This window comes from Sphaerodactylus townsendi, linkage group LG10 (genome assembly GCF_021028975.2).
Source record: "Sphaerodactylus townsendi isolate TG3544 linkage group LG10, MPM_Stown_v2.3, whole genome shotgun sequence".
Lineage (NCBI taxonomy): Eukaryota > Metazoa > Chordata > Lepidosauria > Squamata > Sphaerodactylidae > Sphaerodactylus > Sphaerodactylus townsendi.
The window spans coordinates 45067863-45091201 of record NC_059434.1 but is presented as its reverse complement, the minus strand read 5'-3'; the positions used below and the strand labels follow the sequence as shown (position 1 = coordinate 45091201).

The window sequence follows — 23339 nt, the reverse complement described above, 5'->3', positions numbered from 1 at the left end:
CGTTCTGCCACCTGAGCTGTGGAGGCTTATCTGGGGAATTCAGATTAGCCTGTACATTCCAACACACCCCAGCTGGGTGACCTTGGTTTAGTCACAGTTCTTTGGAGCTCTCTCAGCCCCACCTACCTCACAGGATGCTTGTTGTGAGGCGGGAAGGGTAAGGAGTTTGTAAGTCCCTTTGAGTCTCCTTTAGGAGAGAAAGGGGGGATATAAATCCAACTCTTCTTCTTTTTCTTGTGCAGCTATGGAATTCAGGCCATATTTTCTGAAAATGGGTCTAAGAGTTTTCTGAGGTAAATGTAGCTGAGTCTCCTATAGGAGAGAAAGGAGGGGGGATATAAATCCAACTCTTCTTCTTCTTCTATAGTTGGGATGTATACATATTAGGCCATTTAGGTAACCTCACATTCGGTTTCAGTCTGAATGTGCATTTTTTTGTGCTTAAGGAGCCAATTCCTAGTAGTTTGCTAGGTGGCATGACAGGCTTGGGGAGTGGGTTGGGTGGAAAAGGTTGTGGGGAGAAGTCCCTCTGTTTTTTTTTTGTGTATGCTTTGGTGGAAAATAGTCCCAAAGCATCACAGCAGGAGAAAATGTAGTATTAGAAAATCTCCTGCTGTGGGCTTGCAGAGCTATGGAGAGGAAAAGGACTAGCAAATGCTTAGCTATGGTTAGCTACACAAGCTTCACAAGGCCAGCAGCCATTCTACTGTAGCTGCCATTGTTTACCCAGTTGCATAAATTTGAATCCCCTTCTGGAACTAAATTCCTCTAGAACCAAATAATCTTCTCTACACCCTGATAGATAGCAAAAAATATTGTTTTGTACAGAATGAATGCCATGTGAGTTCACACCATTCTCCTTTTGTTTTTAATGTTAGGTTTTAACTGGGAGAAAATTAAATTGCAACTAATCCTTTGTAAAATTATGTTTGTTGATGCAAAATGCCTGGGATTACAGTGCCCCGCTCTGGCCAAAAGAGATTAATGCACATTTGCAATTATCAGCAAAATGTCCTTCCTGGCAAACTGTTTTTGAAACAGTAAAATCTAGCGGCTTAGAACTTTTTCAATGTAGTCTGCCTTTCTATATTTATCAAACCATATCCAGCAATCAATTCTACGGGTGAATGTGCAGTAAGTCTTATACATAACCAGAACCTACAATTTGTGCTGAGTTCAAAGATCTGGGATCAGTTAGCATCACACTAATAGCAGGGGAAAAAGCAGACTTGGAAATCTTACTCCTCCTTACTACTGGATCATAGACAGATTTGTTATTTGCTTTTTATTCTTCTCTTATGCTTTAATTAATTCTCAACCATAGTATATTAACAACTTGTAAAGCGATGAATTGGTTTACTTTTTTTTAATGTTAATCTTGCACAGATGTCAAATTTGCGGCCCTCCAGATGTTATGAGCTACAGTTCCCATCATCCCCTGCCAGCATGGCCAATTGCTCATGCTGACAGGGGATGATGTGAACTGTAGTCCATAACATTTGGAGGGCCGCGAGTTGGACACCTGTGAATGGAATGATATAGACGACTGAAGAAGTCTGTAATAAATACATACTACAGATGATGAGAAAGTTCTCATTGGTAAGCACAAATCTTTCACTCCTTCATAAGTGGATAATGAACTATTATAATTGTAAGATAAAATAATTTAGAAGTTCAAGTGAATTTAAATTAAGAAATCTTGAATTTAATTTCTTAGGAGTATAAGGTTAGTTAATTTTGTCCTCTTTGCCTGTAGGAATGTTAGTTGACTTATCTTGATTGTCAAAATGTTAATTGTTTTTCTTGCTTTCTGATTGTAACTTGTATACATATGTAATATAATATTTAATAAAAAAAGAAATCTCACTCCTTCAAAGCTCTTTGCACTATTTTTTTCAGTCTAATGTACTAGATACAGATGCACTAATGTAAACAAAAACCATTTCCGCATGAATTTAGATCATCCGAGTGAATCCCCAAACAAATCACTACTTAACACTGGCAGGAGTTCCTAAGGTAAAAATATCTAGATCTAGAATTTGAATCAAAAATTAATCTTAGGAGTTCGCAATTGTATGAAAAGAAGGAGACAAGAGTGGTGCCTGTTTTTACATACGAAAGGAATGCCTTTTGGGGAGTGAGAGATAAATTATTACCTGAATCTTTATCTGTAGCTTCTATTTTAATGACAACCTCTCTTGGATCTTTGTTTTCATATATGGAAGCTTGATATAGAGATTTTGTAAATACCGGTGACTCGTCATTTATATCGAGAACAATTACTGTCAGAATCTGAGTTGCAGATAGTGCTGGAGTGCCATCATCCACAGCCACTATGGTCAAGTTGTAATACTCTTGGTTTTCACGGTCCAAAGCAAAGGTGGTTGTTAGCAGTCCTAGTGTAAGAAGAAAAACGGTCATGCGAACACTGATTTATTCCAATGCAAGTTCTGTCATTTAGAATTTAGAAAGCAAACGTTGGGTTTGAGATTCTCAATTATCAATGAGAACTCTATATAATTAGCCAAAGCTTTGATCTTGGGAATTTGGCAGTAAATTTCAGACAACATCACTGGACGACCTGGACAGACAACTTTGCTATGGCAAATCCAAAATGCATGTGATTTTTCACACACTTTACACCTGAGCTTGGAGATGAGGCTCAAACACTGAGACAGGACCAAGATATTTGTGTTTATGGGAGGATCAGAATTAGTGCGGTTTTCAGGGGGATACTTGTCATTAAAATGCTTGCGGCAGCTATTTATTTTGTTACAAAAATAAATGACTTTGTGTTTCTTTACTCTTGTACCCTGAGCCATACTCAAAGTTTGCTATGGAATGCAATTCCAGTGACATTCATACGGCTAGCAGGAGGAATTTGCCTGTAGGCAGATCACAGCACTGAAGAGTACATGCTTAGGGCAGCAGTCCCCATCCAGGGCTAGCACAAAGTTTTTTTGTTCCCTAAGCAAACCATGATCTTGACACCTACCTAGTTCAGCATGTGTTCCAGTTTTTGACCATTCTCTCTTCCACTTTTTGATTTCCCCCTAATATTCTCACTCACTCTAGCAACCATCAAGGCAATTTTTTTCTTGATCAAAGTGCATATGCAATGAAGAGGAAATACTAACTAATGTATGACATGGATGATACTGTTTACAGGGTCAGATTTGGGTTTCCAAAATACATATGACAGCAATGGAAAGGACTGGCCTGCAACTCACTTGCAGGGGTTTCAAGGCCCACTTTGGGATCCCAACCACAGACTTAGGGAGTCACCATTCCTTATCTACTCAACACACTTCACTTCTAATACAGTGGCGTCTGGAGGTGGAGTGAGCAATATAAATGTAACTTGTCCATTCAAAGTTAGCAGAAACATGATTCAGACTAGTTTCCAATTCTGATTTTTTGACCGGTCACAAACCAGGAATATGTCAGTTTGGACATCACATAACGCCATTATTAACTTTCCACAACTATGTGTTGACATGAAGTATGAACAATCTTTATGTATTGGTCTCACATCTACCATTTATTAGGGCTGATTTCTACAACATGGAGTTCAAAGAAGATGAGACTGTGGACCTGTGAGAATCAATACTCTCATATCTAATTTGCATTTTCTCCCCTTTCTGTGACACACATTGCAACCATTGCAGGTTGGACTGTGGTAAACTAGCAGATGGAGCTTTAGCCACAAACCCCAAACGGAAATAGTTGAGGAAAGGAAATATTTGGTGTGTTGAAGAGAACCTCTTTCTATATCACCCTTGCTTTATGAGCAATTATTGTCATGTTCAAAATATGTGATTTAAGATAATTCTGACTGAAAGTTCGTCAGAGCCAATTTAACTTTTGTATCTTACCTGAGGATCTGTCTATTGCAAATACATGGTCTTCATTTGAGAGGAGATAATATGTAATTTGACCATTCCTCCCTTGGTCTGGATCATGAGCAACTATGCAGTGTACTAGGGATCCTATCTCTGCATCTTCTCTGATGTAGGAAATAGGTGATGAAACAAAGGTAGGGTGGTTGTCATTGACATCCAAAATGATTATTTGGGCGGTCAATGAACTTTGTCTCCGGTCAGTCAAGTTTACAGCTTGATCAGCTCCCACAACTGTCAGGATAACAGACTGCGTCATCTCTCGGTCAAGAAGAACTGCTGTGATTAAGTTACCATAAAAAGGATGGATGAGAAATGGATTTTCAGTAAAGTTTTCCTTGTGTATAGAGTACTGTATGTTGCTATTCAGAAAACTGCCATCTCCATCTCTTGCATTAAACGTATACACCAAAGTGCCAACAGGCACGTTTTCTTCTATGCCAATCACAACAAAGCCATTCTGAAAAGAAGGTGAGTGGTCATTTTGATCTTCAATATCAACACTGATGAAAATAGTACTATTTTGTGGAAGACTATTCTCATCGTTATTAACAACCACTCTAAAGAAGTAGTGAGATGCTATTTCATAATCAAGTTCTTTGGAGAGAAGAAGATCCCCAGAAGAGCTGTCAACTTCAAATGGAACATCAGAGTCTTCTTCATAAATGCTATAATGTTGCTTGGTATTATTATACAGATGTAGTCTTAGACAGCCCAATACTTGTGCAGGTCTAAAATTTTCTGGTATGACAAAATGTCTGATGTTTTGTGAAGAAACAGAACTTCCTTTAGGAAGTGGGATAACCTGAAACACAAGGATGAAAAAGTTCTATTGGATTGGTATTTCTTCATAATAACTGTATATTAATACATCAAATTATTCAGTCTGAGCACTTATGCTTCTAGGCATGTCAATATCCCTCAAAGAATGAGCAGAAATCACAACTGTTTACATTCCCAAGGATATTATAGTCCAATTTTCTAATTATAATTGTGCAGTGGCCTAGTAGCCCAAAGAGATCCTGAGCTGTAAGCACAACACAAACTATAAACAGTTTAATTAGCCAATTGATTTTGCGGAAGGGTTATTAAATCACAACAGAAATTGCTGTGGTAAGGATCTTTCTAACAGCCTGAAATGCTTCCACCAGCCACACTAAGAAAAACTAGATGATTCTTTAAAGCTAACTGAAATGACTGTCTAGCAATGCATAAGTGATGTAAGTAAAATTCATAATTACCAGGTTCACATATTACACACTTTGACTCATTATCCAATCTGAGACCAGGACTGAGAATTCAGTTTCGATTGTAATCCAAGACAAAGAAAAATTGCTCTTTCCCATCCACTTACCTGTCAACCTGGGTATGGGAAATCCTGCAGAACTTCCAATAATGTAATCAGCTGCACAAAAGGGTTACTGGATTTCAGAACTGGGCTTGGGAAAAAACCTAACAAACTAATTTCCATAAAAAATGTAAGCTTGCTAAATTCAATTCCAAACTGAGCTGGAGAAGAATTTTTCTACTGCTCTGAAGCTCAGATATAGATTTCTTTAGCAATACTCAGTCTTTAACACAGAGCTTGAAGAAGGATAATCCATAACTGGGGAAATGATAGTCTAGAAGTGGGAATGGACCAGCTCACAAAGAAACAAAGTGGCAAACCATCAAAGGTTCAAAATTCTTTAATAGAGCCTATGATACGCTGATATATGTCAAGTCATAAATGTTATTTTATTCAGTGGTACAATTTAGCACTCTCTGGTAGTTAGCTACAAGTCAAGAGATTTGCCAACATTTCCAAGCATGAATACTCTTTCTGCAAATGGACCATTGAGAAATTAGCAAATCTACAGGTAATGGATACCATTAAATCAAAGCTGGCCAGAATTTATGCCTTGGTGTGAGGCAAGCTAAATAAGCTACACAGTGCATGTTTAAACACCTGCACGCCTTTGTGGTTTGTCTGTCAGGATGCAAATCAACAACTGTGTTGTAAAGAGGAACAGTTTGGTAGATCCTGAACTCTTCTTTAAAAAATATCTAATCAGGTCAGCACCAACAGATAAAGAAGCAATCTAATATAGATAATACAGTTAACTTTCTTTGCATCTTAGCTAAATGTTCATGTTGCATTGTCTTCCATATTTAAAAAGTTTACAGTTTTCTTCCTTTTGCTGAGCAATTCCTCATAATGGAACAGAAATTATAACTATTCAGGCCACTGTTAATGGCTCACATATTTAAGGGCTGTTAACACATTTCCTGTTTTCACAACCCACTCAGCAGAGAGACACTTACACTGGAGGGGGGAAGACTACAGGTTTGTTTTTCTACTTCTTGCTGAAGATGTTCCCTGTAGCCCAAATAGAATTCCTGCTTAAGCCATTACCTCAACAATGATGTGCATTTGTCCTTGAAGTGAAGGGATTCCCTGATCAGTTGCAGTGACTACCATTCGGTAGGCCGACCTCCAATTATACAAAATAGCTTCAGTAGTTCTTAACTCACCACTACTGCTGTCGATCTGAAAGTGACCTAAACTTTCTCCTAGAAAAGATATGCTACCATTAATAGAGCTGCACATAAACGAAAACTGGATTTCAACAGTACCTAGTTAAATACTCACGTGTTAAATACTCATCTGCCAAAATCTTATTCCTCTTCTGTTTGCTGTACTCTCTCTCAAGTCCCACAGCAGCAAGAATGTACAGTGTTACCTCCACAGGTGTCTGACTGGCTATGCAGTCATCATCTAAGCTTTAGAGAGAGCTACACTTAACGCTGATTTTTCAGCCTGAGGAGCAATTATTTAACTAATCTCAGACAGTCTGAAAAGTTCCAGTTTGACTGCTTTGGGGTTAGTTGCTTATCCACAATGTAAAAGAGGACTTCCTGTAAATAAGGAAGAGTTGTTTCACTCTACCCAGCAAGCCAATTGCATAAGGTTGCCTCAGGAGACTCCAGATATGGTGAGAGCCCTTCTTATCGCTGCAATTTGGTTGCTATTCATTTTCCAGTCTGCTCGCTTCAAGATACATCCATTTCACTGTTGCTTATGTTACAGAAAAGCCAGTCACCTTGCCCTTAGGGTTTCCTGATTTCTTGCGTTTTATTCCAGCCATTTCTCTAATAACAAATCTGTTCTAAATATCCAAAAGGGAAAAAGATAAAATGCACAAAATACTTCAAAAAATATGATTTCCCTTAACCTGTACGCCAATTGTTATAAGATACAGAAATAAATACCCATTTGTGCATTGTGCACTGTGAAAAAAGAATATAAAATGTTGAGCGAAAACTCAGCATATCACCCACATAAAAATGGCTTTTCCTGACTTTGCTTTAAAATTATTTCATGGGGGAAATGGTCGACCAGGGAAGAAAAACAATGTTCAAGCTGAAATACAGTCAATGGAGCAATTTTATTTTATGCACTATTATATATCACTTTCCTGAATTGGGAGTTTAGGCAACTGATGTCATCTATCACATAAAACTATTCTCTTCTGGGCCAACCAGCAGTTCTTTTAGAACATCAACACTGAACAACAAGCAATGGGAGTCAGAAACAAAGGCTCCATGTCAGGAGGGTGAATATTTTGACATGTCCCATGAAGACTCCTTCCTTTTTCTTTACTTCTCTTTTTACACTAAATATGGCTGAAGCACAAAGTTATAATTTAACTGGAAAAATAACAAAGCGCGTGAGCATGTTCAACTTTTTCCACTTTGCTGTTTTATTTATTTAAATTATCCCTCCATTCTATCCCTGGTAGGAAGGGAATCAGAAGGCGATTCTCCCTCCCTGCTCTGCAGAGAAAATGGCAATAGGGGATAGTACAGGAGCATTTCAATTGAGAAAACAGCACAGGCAGAAAGGCTGGGAAGGTATAGTGACCAAGGTCTTCCCCAATCAAATTGGTAGTTCTCTTCTCATGTGGCTGCATTTTTTAAAAAAAGTAGGGTAATCTATCACAAATCTTAAGAACATAAGAAAGAGCCTGCTGGATCAGACCAAAGTCCATCTAGTCCGGCACTCTGCTACTCGCAGTGGCCCACCAGATGTCTTGGGGAGCTCACATGGAGAATGTGAAAGCAATTGCCTTCTGCTGCTGCTGCTCCCGAACACCTGGTCTGCTAAGGCATCTTCTACATGCAATTTGAGCCTGAATGTCAATGCCAGCAAAAGGTTGACCCAGAACAGCTCTGTCATATACTTATGTCTCTAATCAACAGTAAAAAGCAAACACAACTGGTCATATGGGACCCAGTTCTGGCAGGGCATAGCAACAGAAAATGGCGCCCGTGGCAAGCACTGAAATTGGGCCCCACCCCCAAACAGTTTCAGTGTGGGCACCCCAGGACTCCAAGGTGGGTAGATTAACTCACACATTTTAGATCTCTAGAGAATCTTTGTATCATCAGCCATGAATCCCTGCAAGTCTTCTGGAAGATGCCTGTGCACTGCTGGCAGACTGTAGGGCCTGTTTGGGGCCAGCAGCACACATGTGTTGTTTATACTAAACACAGGGCAAGTCTGCTGAATGCCTCAGCCCTTTAGTAAACCCATGCAGCTGCTCACAACATGAGATTTCCCTGCAGTTATATGTGGGGAGGGGGGAGAAGCAAGGCTACTCTCTTCCAAGACAGAACATCTGCTGTGGTGTTGGAAAGCAACAACCATATAGGGCTTTCAAGGCAAGGCACTAACAGAAGTAAATATCCTTGGTGGTCTCCCATCCAGTTACTAAATAGGTCTGTTCCAACTTAGCTTCTGAGATCTGACAAGGTTGGGCTAGACTGGGTCATCCAGGGCAGGGCACAAGTCTGATAGCATTACTTTAAAACAAGTAAATTATTCTAACTGTTGAGATTCAAAATTCTTTTTTTTTTGGTGTTGCTATAGTTCACTCCTGAATAAAATTTATACCATGAGTATAAGTACCATGAGTATGAGTACATAACTTCAGAAGAAATGAAAGACATATATTGGATTTACAATGCTTGGAAAATAAGTTCAGATAAACTAAAGCCAGGCTTTAAAATGCCCCTTTCCCTTCCTACTTTTACTACATTTTTCACATAGCAAGAGTAAAGATAAACAACTTTGCTGCAAAACACTATCTGACAAACATTCCATTAAATGAAGGATGAAACAGGATCTATAGAATGCAAGCTCCAGTGTTTGTCCAGATTATCTTTTGACCAGTTTTAAACCAATAGATATAAGACAATTTCAAGTTAATCATGGGAAAGACAAGATCATTTTTCCACTGCAATATCAAAAACATTTAGCTATAATTAACAAAATCCTAAGCTACACCTAATATCACCATCAACATCACCATTTTTTTCTTGACTGAACTGCTATCTTCCCTTGAGAAGTCTGTAAAGGAAGAAAAATGGGATGAAACCCTCAAGAGCAAATATCCAGGGATTCAAAAGTGACCTTTCAAAGGCAAGGATGTACATAACTGAAAATGATATGCACATGGGCCATACAGGAAAAGTCTGAAACCAAAGCTACATCCATGCTTACCAAGCACAAGTACAGACAAACTGGCCATTTTGTCCCATACATTACACTTAATTGCTATATTTGCACTTGACAAGTTAAGAATTCTTACCTGATGACAATGAATATGACACCATTCCGTTGTTTCCAGAATCAAGATCCTTGGCATATACAGTGGCAACGAGTGTCCCTGCTGGCTGCCCTTCCAGTACCTAATTGCAAACACTTTGTTTACAACTGAATTTTCCAAATTGCAAAGCCTTCAAAATTAAATTCATGACAGAAAAGAAGCAGCTTCATCCTAAATGCTATTTGGCACTGAGTGGTCCACTAAAAGACCCCCTACCACTGATACCCAGCAGCTTTCTTTCTATGGCTCCCCTGTATCTTGCCACCTTCTGGCCACTTCTCAAACCTGACCTTCCATGCCATTTAACAGCTAAGTCTGAAAAAAATAGGATCTCCCAAAGAGATTCATTTTATTTGATTACAATTGAAGTATGGCTTTAAAAAATAATAATGTTCTTTCATAAAGGAGTCCCCAAACCTTTGGGCACCTTTGGAATTATGACACAGGGTGGTGGGCACAACCACAAAATGGCTGGAGGCAGAGCTATACACACAAAGGAAGTCAATGAGCAGGTGGAAAGAAGGATAATTTTAGAAATAAACTAAGAAAGAGTGAAAGATAATAAAACCAACACCACAGTGCTGCTGAAACCATTAATCTGCCCAGTCAATCAGATCTTCGGTGGCCAATCAGAAGCCCTGCTAGGCATAAGCCCAAAGTGGCCTCAGCATCCTAGGGACCCCTGGTTTAAAGAAATGCGATCTTTAATCAATTCAGAGAATACGTGATTTAATAAACATTCCAGATAAGAAAGTTTAATTCCATACATATCCAAAATAACTGAATTGCCTACAAAGCTAAACCCTGACTTCTGCTGCAAGTCAAAATAATTTCTTTCCATGAAAAACACATGCATAAATCTGAGTTTTCAACATCAACTATGGAATATGTATAGAATAAAATATCAACATTTATTTACACCAACAAAATAAAACAACACACTGACAAACTTTATTCATGAGGTTGGATGTGAAAAAGAAAAAAGGGGGAGACTATTAACTCTGCTTGAGAACTTGGCTATGACTGCCAATCACAGGACAAGGAAAAGAGTACTATTCTCAAAAAATTATCCTGACTGACTAGTGGCTCAGACATTTCCTTAACTGTTATATTTGAATTCAAGTAGCAATTTAGAGATTAACAAGAGTTTCGGGGTATAAGCTTTCAAGAGTCACAGCTCCAAAGGCTTGTACCCTGAAACTTTTGTTGGTATCTAAAGTGCAACTGAACTTGTGTTCAGCAGCGCTACCCTGTGAAACATACTTAATTATGTCTCAAATTCTAGCCAGACTTCACTCCCAGTTCAAACATGTCACCACAAGATGGTGCTAAAAACAAATTAATAAAGTTATTGAGTGCTGCTTCAGGACGAGACACATCTTTGCCCTGTAATGCCAGTATAATAGCCACACTGGATGGATTGTACATGCTGCTGAAATATTTTCATTACAGTGTGATCTCACATTAACAAAATCCACCTATGTAACAGAGGTGACTTTTAAAGTCAGAAACAAAACTAAAGCAGTGATGGTGAACCTTTTAGAGACCGAGTGCCAGGGGTGGAGAAAGGGGAAACTGTGTCCGGGGCATGCGTGTGCCCTGCACTCCTGCCACGCCCCGTCTGCCCCTGCCCTGCCCTGGAACGCTCCTGGAATGCCCCAAAACACCCCCACCACACCCCCAGAATGTTCTCACCATGTCCCTGCAGGGGCGTGCGCCCAGTGCATTGTGCACCCCTCGCCCCGTTGGTGCTATGCCACTGCAGAGTGCCCAAACTGGGGCAACAGTGCACGTGCCCACAAAAAGGGTTCTGAGTGCCACCTGTGGCACGCATGCCATAGGTTCGCCACCACTGATCTAAAGCAACAACTACTAACCTTCAAGCTGAACTCTGCCCCAGAAGAAAACTGAGGGAAGAAGGGATGGTTATCATTGAGGTCAGTAACCGAAATATAGGCCGTTACTGTTGCATTATGTCGAGGAGCACCATGGTCACTCACTAGTACAACCAGTTGGTGGTGAGCTTGCTGCTCGTAGTCTAATGCAACCCAATTTATAACTTCACCTGAAAAACAAGTAAAGGAAACAGAGTGATGGGCAGTATACAACACACTCTAATAAGTCACACAAAACACACTCCATTTGCTACATCTGCCACTTGGCATGTGCACCTTGAAACAACCTGTTACTCAGTACTGACTTATGAATCCCTGGGGTCAGTATAATTTCACTGCACTCCAAGCAACATTTTATTTCACATTCTAAAAAAGCCCAAATGCTGTCTGTTCATTGCCTATGGAAGAAAAGAATGAGCATTGTCTTAGTTTTTGGCCAACTGGTTGACTTTTCACATACTAGGGACCTCTCAGATCAGAGCATCTTTGGAAACTAGCAAGCTTTTCCTTCTCTTTTCTGTAAGACAAAGGATATTTCACAGAATTGCAATCACTTGCTTAAGCATCTGGACTTCATCTCAATTTTGTGGGTATCTCCTAAAAAAACTGTTGTGATGGAACTGTAGTAAATTGCTTTGATCTCGCCATTATCTCTCCAGAGTCATCTTTAGTAGCCATTTTTTAACTTATTCTCCAGATGGTGAATACTACAGCTTTTGTGCAGCGTGCAGTCTCAGGTTCCACATCTGTAAAATGAAATGACTCTCTTGCCAGCTGTTCCATCACTTGTGCTTGATTTCCATTCCACATTCCGTTTTGCTTGAATTTCAAGCATTTTATTTTACCTTGTTAAAATAGCAGACTTTATTTATCTTGGATTGGGCATCTGACTTTACAGTTTTCACCTTCAAATGAACGTGTTCTATTTACAATTGTTGTACACAATTGTTACGTGTAAGATCCCACCTAGAATTTCTGGGAGTGCCAAGTAAGGGGCATTTTCATTTATTTCCCCTTTCTATGGGAGATCTCTAGTTCCCCAACCCACTAATCCTAGGGGCAACATTTCAGGATCATTTTGGGCTGCTAAAGAAGAGGAACTGGTTGTGGTGGGCTGTGTGGTCATGGTCTGGTACAACCCGTAAAACCCACCACACAACCACACAGCCTGGAAAACCCACCACAATCAGTTGAATCTGGCCATGAAAGCCTTCGACAATATGAAGAATAGGAAGTTGATGGAAATTATCCTCCAGCACTTGCGGATGTTCACTCTTTTTGGTACGTGTGGAAATTCTAGGCAGGATCCAAATAATCCACTGCAACCCTAAACAGAATTATACTCCCTAAGCTCATAAGAAAAGTTTTAGGACTGCATTGATATTCACACAAATGTCCTTCATTTATGTCTGGGGCCACAAAGATAAGAATTCAAGTCGTGACCATGGCACAGTTGGAGCAAACATCACATAGCCAGGCTAAATTTTATACCAAGAACTAATGTTAGAAGAAACCAATGCAGATCAGTCAACAGTAGGAGGACATGACAACAGACTGGAAAAGGAGGTGAAAAGACCAGGGAGAATCATAATCAGGTACCACAGGGTACCTAAAAGTATGAGAGGAGATTGCTTGCAATCAAGAGAAGTCCAATTAATGGATTCAAAAGATGTAGTTGACATGGAAGGTATTGACTGACAATACAATCAAATACTTTAGAATCAATCCTAAAGTCAGTGGCTCAGATGGGTTTTATATTTGCAACTTATATAAGAGAACACAGAGCTACTCTTTGTCATCTGACTCTGCACTTTTGCAAAAGTTTTGAGTGTGCCCACTGGTACTAATTTTAATTGTCTTTGCTGGCTGTTTTTAACTCTGTATCTTATGATACAGCGTTTTTAATTCATTCTTGCTTAATTAAAGCTATAGGTTAAAAATTAGGGGCACTGCATGTGATCTGCCCTTCGCAATATGGTACATATCTATGCATGATATTTACAAATCTTCTACATATCTTGTTGATTCGTTGTACAAAGGTGTGACAGATAGGCAAAGATTCTGCACCTTTCTGACAATCATCAATCCCTTTTATTACTGTTTGCTGTATGTGCAGAGCAGCTAACAGCTAATAGCCAATAAAGATGCATGGAAGGCTACCAGTGAGACATGGAGAAAAATTTCTGGCAGACTGTCAGCTGTCACCAGATAGGGGCTATGCCTTCAGAAAGGGATCCTGGAAGGAACCTGTCTCAGAGTATAAGCAGGTTAAAATGGTAAACACTTTAAAGAGGAGAATGTGGTGTCTCAGAGTCTAGTTTCTGTGGAAAGCTAAAGAACTGAATTTTCTGGAAGGAGCTCACACTTATACTGTGCCATTCCTATAGTTCAAGAAATACTAAAGATTCATCTGAAAAATACAAGCTTGGCTGATAACTGTTCTCTGCACCCAGACTTTGGCAACTGAAACTCTGGCATTTTCCACATGGACCATATATCCTGTAATAAGGAGGTGAAACATCCCAGTTCGGCCATGACTTCTGCATGGCTTCCGGGTCTAACTCAGGCCCGCCCCGAAAGATTTCCCTTATCCCAGAGTTAAAAAAAAAGATAAATTGGCGGACTGGTCTATTTTCCTGCGTCGCCACCTGCAACCAATCAGAACGTCAGAAAAATGGGACAGTTTGCGCATGCGCGGCAACGTTGGAAACTAAACCAGGGCTGTGCTGGAAACTAAACTCGGCTTGAACACGCTGTGCTGGAAACTAAACTCGGCCTGAACACGCTGACGGGCAGCTGTGCAGAAGGAGAAACCAAGATACAAACATCCCAGTATGTATGATCCTGGTTTTCCCCTGGGATATTATGTCCATCCGGAAAATGCCACTATAACTAATGAGCTCAGCAAAAGCTGTGTATTATATCTAGGTATAAATTCAAGTCTCTGCTGAACAACCTCCTTCCATTCAACAAATGTTGCTTTTCCTGTTTATCTCAAGCCTTATCTGCACTAATTGCATTTAGGGTTTAGTCCAGGGGTCTGCAACCTGTGGCTCTCCAGATGTTCATGGACTCCAATTCCCATCAATTGTAGTGCATGAACATCTGGAGAGCCACAGGTTGCAGACCCCTGGTTTAGTCTGTCAGGTGGAGACCACTATGGTCAAACCTCACTATCTCTGTTCTAATGGCATTTAAAACTAGGCATGAGCACCAATTAAAAAACCATTAAATTTCAGGTCTGGGTTTTCTTAACCTGGAAATTTTCAGTAAAGCCAAATAAAATTGGCATCCATTGGCTTAATTTGGCTATTACTAAAAATATCCAGGTTAAAAAACCTGAACATGAGTTTTTTCAGTTCTTCCCTGCCAAGTTCTCAGGGGCTTGGGAAATGGAGGAGTGGGGAGAGAGAGGACTGTCCCATTGTCACTTTCATAGAGGGCTTGAAAAGCATCAGCAGGGGACAGATCCAGTGGGGGACCCTTCCCCCACCATTGCTTTTCAAGCCCTGGTGGGAGATAGATGCTCCATGTATTATATGGAGTTCAGTGTCACATGGAGATCTCTCTCTGCCTTTCCCTCACCTCCACTGCCTCCCAAGTCCTGCTGGGTGTGGAAAATTGCTATGGAGGGGAGGAAGGTTTAAAAAGCTGAAATGCCGAATGTTATTTGACTTTTTCGGCACCAGGTATATTTGGTTTTTGAATGCACCTGGACTTTTTTATTGGTAAAAGAAAACTCTGAAAAAAAGTCAATATGGCTTTTTCCAGTTTTTCTGTGATTTGGGTTTGTCAAATCACCAAGTCTATTTAAAACTCCAGTTCTCACAGAAAGCCACTAAAAAGTAAAATCAGTCAGAGTGTTCCTTCCTTTGGGTATATGTTTACTTAATTGCTTGCAGTTCTAAATTTACAACACATTTATTTACAAAATAAGTATATTTCAATCACTTCCTATTAGGAAGAGACTATATATTTTATAACAACACAGGGAAGATTTTAAAATATATTACCTGTATTGGAATTGATCTTGAAATATTTTCCATCAGATAAGAGGAAATAAGAGAGCTGCCCATTTCTCCCAGAGTCTTTGTCAACTGCAGTAATTGTGCCAACCACGCCTTGGGGTAGTGAACTTTCTTCAATTTCAAAAAAGTAGACATCACGCATGAACACGGGAGAATTGTCATTTTCATCAAGGATGTTAACAATGACTGAGGTACTTGCATTTTGTCCTGACTTAGCCATTGGGGTAGTAACATAGGCTCTAAAACTGAATAACTGGGTTAGTTCATAGTCTAAGGGATTTCGTAGGTAAATGCTGCCTGTTGTTGGGTTGATTCTAAATGAAGTAGAATCTGTGCTGTGCTCTAAAGAATATACAAAAAGCCCAGGAACAGATTGTGGATCTAATGTCTGGGCTTGTACTTGAAGAATTATGGAACCTATGGGACATGTCTCTCTGACATCCACATGATAGATCAAATTTTCAAAACTCAAAGTGGGGAGTCCCTTCTGTTCATCAACAATCACAGACAGGATCATCAAAGAACTCAGGGGGGGATTTCCATGATCTTCAGCTGCAATGCGTATTGTGTACTCTTTCTGTTTATCAGCAACCAGAGTCCTGGAAAGATACACCACTCCAAGATCTGGATCAATAGTAAAAACACCTGATTGATTTCCTGCAATAGAGTATTTGATTGCTCCATTTGGCCCACTGTCTTTGTCTTCTGCATGAGCAACGTACAGAGCTGTGCCAGACACTGTGCTATATGATATACTTATCTTATCGGATTCTGTAACAAACACTGGAGGGTTGTCATTGACATCTATTACGGTTATGTTAACCTGTGCATTGCTGTAGACAGGGGAGTTCCCCAACTGTGACTGCACCGTAAGAAGTATATGACAATGAGTTTCATGATCAAGCTGTTTTTTGGTGCGGATAATGCCATATTGAGAGTCAATAGAGAATCTTCCATAAGGGTCACCAGAGGAAATTCTGTATGAAACTGTTTCCAAGAAATCTGTAAGAGGGAGAAAGCACAGATAAAATCAGATGTCTGGTTGTTTAGGGGTTCCAGTTAACAGAATACACCCCTGAATGTCTGCAAAATATATGACATGGCAGTCCTAACTGAGCTGAACAATTAAGACCCTTTTAGAGATGTTTGTTTCCTGAGCCCTTGTTTTCCTTGCTGATATCTCTTGAGTGCAGCAGAGAAATGGATACGCTACAGACTCTACTCAAATGCTAGTCCATTTACAAGATCTGTATTTTCACCCCATGGGTATATTATACCTTATGAAGAAATCAATATCATTTCTCTCACATAATGTATGCTGAAATGTTTTGCCAACTAGGTCAAGCTAAACAGAAGAATTCCATACTAAGTGAACACACAAACATTCAACTGCATACAATTTTAATACCTCAGTGTAGCTGTTGTTAGAAACGAGTGATAAAAACCTGGAACCAGAGTACAAATTGTGGGGTTATAAAATACCTAAAGTATGGGGAAGGTAAATAGAGCCTCTTAAGGATAGGAAAAGGAACGCTTTATAGGAAATTATGGAATGTTTAATACTGCTAGTCCACATGCTAAAAACCTTAGTAAAATTTTATGAGATTAATATACTTGCCTCTGCAGTGACAAAAGACAGAAATAATGATGTATCCATAGTTATTTATTTAGTAGTTCTTTATTGCATCAGCTCAAAGCCATAAAAAACAATAAAAACAACAAACAAAACAAGACAATCATAGTATCAAGTAAAATCCATAAAATTTCCACTAGAAAATTAAAATACATAATAAGCATTTGAAACACAAGCTTTATAGCTAAAAGAAGTAGAATCAATAATAACTTACTATTCCTACTATTATAAGGAATGATACAGAGTAAAGCCTATGAAACTTTCATTGATCAATCCAGCATGAGAATGTTTTGATTGTATCTTTATAACTCGGGCCAATTGTAGTGTGACCCTTTATTTCTATCTACAAGTCATATCACCAGTTTGTTCTGGTCTGACTTCCCTGAGCATCATGATAAAATATTCCCAAGATATCTTTCACAATCTACTGAAAATTTTGGGCTCCAAAGAATCCTCAATGGATCTAGGGTTGCAAGAACAGTCTCACTCATTATATGGGTCTCATTATAAAGACTTCTGACCATTGCCAACTGGAAAGTATCCAGATGTGCCTTAGTAAAGGCCTATCTGTACTCAAAATTTGATAAATCAGTAAAATAGGCTGGAAGGGTTAAAGGGAGGGCTATAAAAAGGGGCAGTTTTCAAAGTACTTAGTAATCCAGTATCCACTTGGACAGTCATACACAACGATCTCTGTTTTATTGAATGTTGAGCTGTAGAGAAACTAAAACTCCTTAGATATCCCTATGAGAATCCAAGGTTTGCCACTACATTCAATATATTACTTCTTCATGAGTTAGCTTTCATTTCATCACAAGCTGAAGTTAAAAATCCCAGAATAGACAAAAGAGAATTCTTAACCAAAAACTATAGCAATACATTGTTGAAGGCTTTCAAGGCTAGAATTCTCTGACTGTTGTGGTTTCCTAAGAAGCAAAAACTACCATACCATGGCCACACAGCCTGGAAAATCCACAATAGTCTATTAATACCACCTTAGGAACAAGTCAGTATTGAAAACAAGGACGACTCAGATTTCACCATAACCGATGCTGCTGAATTAGAAACTGCTAGTAATGCACAAGCTAATAACACGCAAACTGTAAATTTCCAACCTCCCAAACTGAGTTCCATACAACAACCAAGAGCTTTTATAAATTTCCAAGCTGACTCACAAAATAAATCCTCAATTATTATGCTGAAAATCTCATTGTATTTTTATCATATTAAATGCTTCTGCTGCCCCCCCAGCAAAAAACAAAACAAAACACTTATGTCTTAAGAAAGCATTTATCATAGCTTTAACTGCCTATACAGCCTAGCTATTAGCACCATCAATATTTTAATGAAGGAATAATTGAATTTTTTTGCAAAGGTTTCATAGATGCTAACATTTGAAAACAAATTGTTTTGTGGGGGTGGGGAGGCAGCTTTACAATTTATAAGCAGCATTCTATTTATAAACATTAATCTTGTACTTCTAACTGATCTCAGGGAGGCTATAGAAACCTTGAAACCAGTGCCTGGAGGCAGTTTTGAAGAGAATGCAGGTGATAAAGTAAATTTAATTCTGACAAGACGAAAGTTCCACTTCTGGGAAGAAGGTCTGACTCAGGATTTAAGGTATATCTTCTGAATGGGGTTAAATCCCCCTTGAAGGAATGGGCTTGCAGACTAAGAGTGCTCTTGGACTTGGATCTACTGCTGATAAGCAGATGGTAGTTGGGCCAGGAGTCTTTTACCAGCTTTGATTGTTTAGCCAGCTGCAGCCTTTCTTGGGCAGGAAAGATCTGGCCACTTTGGGGCACACCCTAGTTACATCTAAATTAGATTACTACAATGCACTCTATGCAGGGCTGTCCTTGAACACTGCAACTGACTGGAGTTTATTGTAGGGATCATATCATTCCAGGCCTGGCTCATTTACACTGGCTCCCAATTTGCTTCTTTATTTTTTTTATTTTTTTATTTATTGTTGCATTTTTATACCGCCCTCCCCCGGAGGGCTTCTGGGGCACAATTCAAGGTACTGGTGTTGACCTTCAAAGTGCTGTATGGTTTGGAACCAACATGCTTGAAGGACCACTTCCTGACCACTATGGTCAACTTTTGGAGGCCCTGCTTTGGGTGCACCCACCTTCTGGAATTAGGTGAGTTGAAACACAAAAGAGGGCCTTCTCAGTCAATGGCACCAAGGGATTTGTCCATCCCCTTCTGTAGCCATCTTCCATCAGTGGGTGTAGACTTTTTTTTTTTATTTGGCATTCCTGCCATGATCCCTTCTTCCTGCCCAGAATCTTAATTGTTGTTTTTATGTCCTTACATGTATTTTCACTGTTTTTAATTGTTTTAATGATGTGTGTTACTTGGGGTGGCTAGTTTTAATAGTTTTCAAATGTGGTTTTAATATGTTTTACTTAATTTGTTAGCTGCCTCGGTGGCCCTTTGAGGAAAGAACAGTACATACACATTTTGTAAATAAACAAAGAAATAATTCTTCCTGCATGGTCACTACTACTACATCTTCACTTTGAATACATGCACAAATAATCCACTTCCACCATGATCCCCAGCCTATTCTGACAGGTCTCAAAAGAGCAACTCTACTGCCCATGGACTGCCTACAATTGTACACAGCTACATAGTTAACCATTGTGAAGAAGCACTGGAGGCATAAGAGGTCTATGTGAACTGCATATGTCCCCACCCAAACAGCCCACAGATCTCTTATTCCTCCTAGCATCCTACTGCGTAGTCTGTGCTCATGCCCATCCACCTGCATGGGCAAGAGACATGAATTGGAATCTCCTCACTGTGCATGTGGATTGTGCCCAACACATCTTACCAGCTTCCACAGTTGTAACTAGAAAAAAGAAGCCTAATGTTTGATTGTGTGATTTTAATGCCAAGAAACCATAAGGAAACACTGAATCAAACACACTTGAGAAAATGGTCTCATTTCAATTAGCTGCTATTTCATTGGTTTCAGACTTAGTATTAATTATTTTGATTTCTGCTTGTTTGGCAAGCAAAGAAGATAAAATAACAGTTGTAACAGTATTAGCTGCATATGTTTCCAGCCCATAGCAATCAGAAGGTGTTGGAATCTGTCTGAATGCATTCCAAGGCTACTTACTCAAAGGCTCCCTTGCTTTGACTGTTCCCACCACACTGCCTTCAGGGATATCTTCAGGGATGGAGAATGTATAGCGTGATCGCTCAAATACAGCAGGAGCCATGGCAGTCTGGAGGATCCTCACAGTCACAACTGCATTCACAACTGAACAAAGACCACCTCCATCCTGAGCAGAGATTGTCAACTGCACATTGCTATGTTCCACATTATTGAGAGCTGATATCAGATAAATAATTCCTGCAAAGGAGAAAAATATAATTAGAGAGGACATCGATACTTCTTCCCCACCCAGACAAGTTTTAAATTCGAGTGCAACATTTAAGTATTTTAATGGTAGCCTCAGAACCTTTTTTTTTTTTTTGGGGGGGGGGTGTAATGGTTCATGAAAACTCTTTAGGGAATACAACATAATTAAAGTTAGACAGACACAGACATTTGTAAAATGTAACTGTACGCTATCATCATCATCATCATCAACAACAACAACAACATCATCAACAACAACAACCTGGGCCATACCAGTCATCAACCTGGGCCATACCCAGAGGTGGGATCCAACCAGTTCTCACCACTTCTCTAGAAGTGGTTACTAATTTTTTCTGAGCTACTAATTTTTTCTGAGTTACTAATTTTTTCCGAGAAGGGGTTACTAAAGCAACCTCCCTGCCCAATAGGGACTGCAGGTGCGTGTGTGCGGCGGCGCCACTGTTTGAATCCCACCACCTTCGGAGCCTGTTATTAAAATTTTTGCATTCCACCACTGGCCATACCCGTCATCAGGTAAACTGCAGGAATGTACTAATGGTTTTTACATGTAGTAATAGTTTTCCTGAGAAGGGTTGGAAAACATCCCCCGCCAATCTATCGTTCCACAGAACTTGTAAAACAGAAATGGTCATAAGTTAATTTTTATATAGGAAATTGCCTGTTCACAGCATTACAGCATTTGCCCTGTTTACAGCATTATTTTCTTATTCTTGCTACATTGTCTTCTAAATTTGTAATCCAATTTCTACATAGTTTATGCCAAGGGGTATCTTATACTGGTTATACATACATTATTTTATCATTTTGTAATCACAGGTCTACTGCTTGATTTAATGAACGTCTTATACTATGTGACTACATTGTTCTGATATTCTGTTGTGCACTTTGAATCTCAGGCTGTTTCTGCACGGTGGTGGAAACGAACCTCCACCGGCATAAATTATGCTGGTGGAGGCTTGGGGATTGTTCACATCGTAGAATGAGAGCAGCCCCAACTTCCTCTCCAGCCAGAGAGGCGGCTCCGCACGGAGCTGCCTCTCCTTCAGTCCCCTCCACTCACCTCTTCTTCCAGAGTCGCGCTGGAAGGACATGCCCACGCTACCCTCTGACCTCAAGGGGGTAGTGTGGGCGTATCCCTCCAGCCCTCCAGAGTGACACTGGAAGAAGAGGTGAGTTGAGGCAACGGGAAAAGCGTCATCATCCCACTGGTGCTGTTTGCACTGCGCCGGCGGGAAGATGCTGCTTTAAAAAAAAACCTTGCTCGATGAGCGAAGTTTAAAGCGGCGGCTTCATGCCGCTCTGGGGCGGCCAGGACACTCCGAGGCGGCCTATGCGAATGCTTCCCTAGGGACTAAGTTTTTGCCATCCCCGGGGCGCTCTATTCCGCCCGTGCAGAAAGAAGGACTTAAAAGTAAGTATTCTGAATTTATTGTAATTTGTTTGAACCAACTTTACTTTAAACAGCAAGTTCAGCAGCAAAACACCATCTTATTGGGAAAGGCCCACTGGATATCTCTGCCAGCCACCCAGATAAAATAGATGTCTCCGCCTGTCTGTCCATAGCTTCAACAGCTTTGCAGGCTCTATGCAGCCTTCGGTACATCTAACAGACTCTGCTGTGCAAACTCAGTCTCCCCCTTATTTGACCCTGTGAAGTAGAGTTACAGTTATTTCCATTTGGTATATGGGCTAATTAAACTGTAGGATAGCTTTTTTCAAACCATGCAGAAACTCCATGGCCAAGTAGGGATTAAAATCCAGTTATCCCACCATTCCCTCCATGGGATTAGAATGGCTCTCAGTCCTCATATTTCCTGGAGTAATTAGTTCAGAAGCAATTTAGTTTTAGAGAACTAGCATATTATTTAGCTACATTCAGTCAATTAGGGAAGAAGTTATCAAAATCAATGAATATAATGTTTCTAAACAACACAATTAACTAAACTGCAGGGCAAAATTGGGATCACTGCATTTGTACAGCTCCCGAAAGCAATACCTCTACGATATGTTAAACTTATTTTTAAAAGAGCACCCTGAATGCTCTGGAAACTACAGTGAGCATATTAATAGCACCTATATTATATTTAGGCCATTCAATATCCACCATGCCTTCTCCAGAACATATTAGTATCTCCACAGATCTATCTTGGAATAGTGCTCCTCATAGTCACAAAGAATGTTTTCATTTAATTCAAACAATACTTAGGAATCATTTTTTTTGTTTTATTAATACATCAATCATATATTAGATTCTATACTTAATCTTCACCTATTATATATAGAGCCAAATAAATATTTAGTAATTCAGTGAAACTGATACAAGCATGGGCTGCCTGGTCTCACTAGTATACAAAAAACTTTTAGGATTTTTTTTCTTCTGTGCAATCGCCAAGACTAGAGTTTCAGCAGATACTGCAAAGCAACAGAAGACAAGAAAATTCCACAGTGGTCCAAGAAGGTCTAGCAGCAAAAAATGAAGTCTGCTCTGGAACCTGGCTGCCTTTATTATACACACAATCACTTTCTTGTACAAACTCTCTGGAGATGAAAATCAGCTTTGGAAAAATGAAGAATTAAAACATCTGATTTAACTATGCTAGAGTTTTCTTTACCAGATGAATGACTACTTTGGGATAAAACATTCTTAAATAGAAGAATGGAAAACAGATAAAATACCGAAAATCAAAGGTGCTTTTAGCAAAATTTCCTATAACACTGCCAAACCATTGTAAAAACAATGATTGTTTCAGAAGATACTTTAAAATATCTTTTTAAAGAAAAGTGGATTTTTATTTTTCATTGTGAAAAACTCACTACTGTAACTCTGGAG

At 39.6% G+C, this 23339-nt stretch overlaps 1 protein-coding gene across 1 annotated transcript in view; it reads right to left on the bottom strand.

The window, feature by feature from the left end:
* The window catches only part of DCHS2 (dachsous cadherin-related 2), a 127807-nt gene that overhangs the window by 30103 nt on the left and 74365 nt on the right, over positions 1-23339 (bottom strand). The window contains exons 4-10 of the mRNA XM_048510090.1: positions 20243-20479; positions 15459-16475; positions 11428-11615; positions 9533-9632; positions 6295-6452; positions 3876-4704; positions 2157-2396 (exon numbers count right to left, since the gene is read on the bottom strand). Of these exons, the coding sequence (XP_048366047.1) occupies positions 2157-2396; positions 3876-4704; positions 6295-6452; positions 9533-9632; positions 11428-11615; positions 15459-16475; positions 20243-20479 (2769 nt within the window). The remainder of the gene's footprint in view (positions 1-2156; positions 2397-3875; positions 4705-6294; positions 6453-9532; positions 9633-11427; positions 11616-15458; positions 16476-20242; positions 20480-23339) is intronic.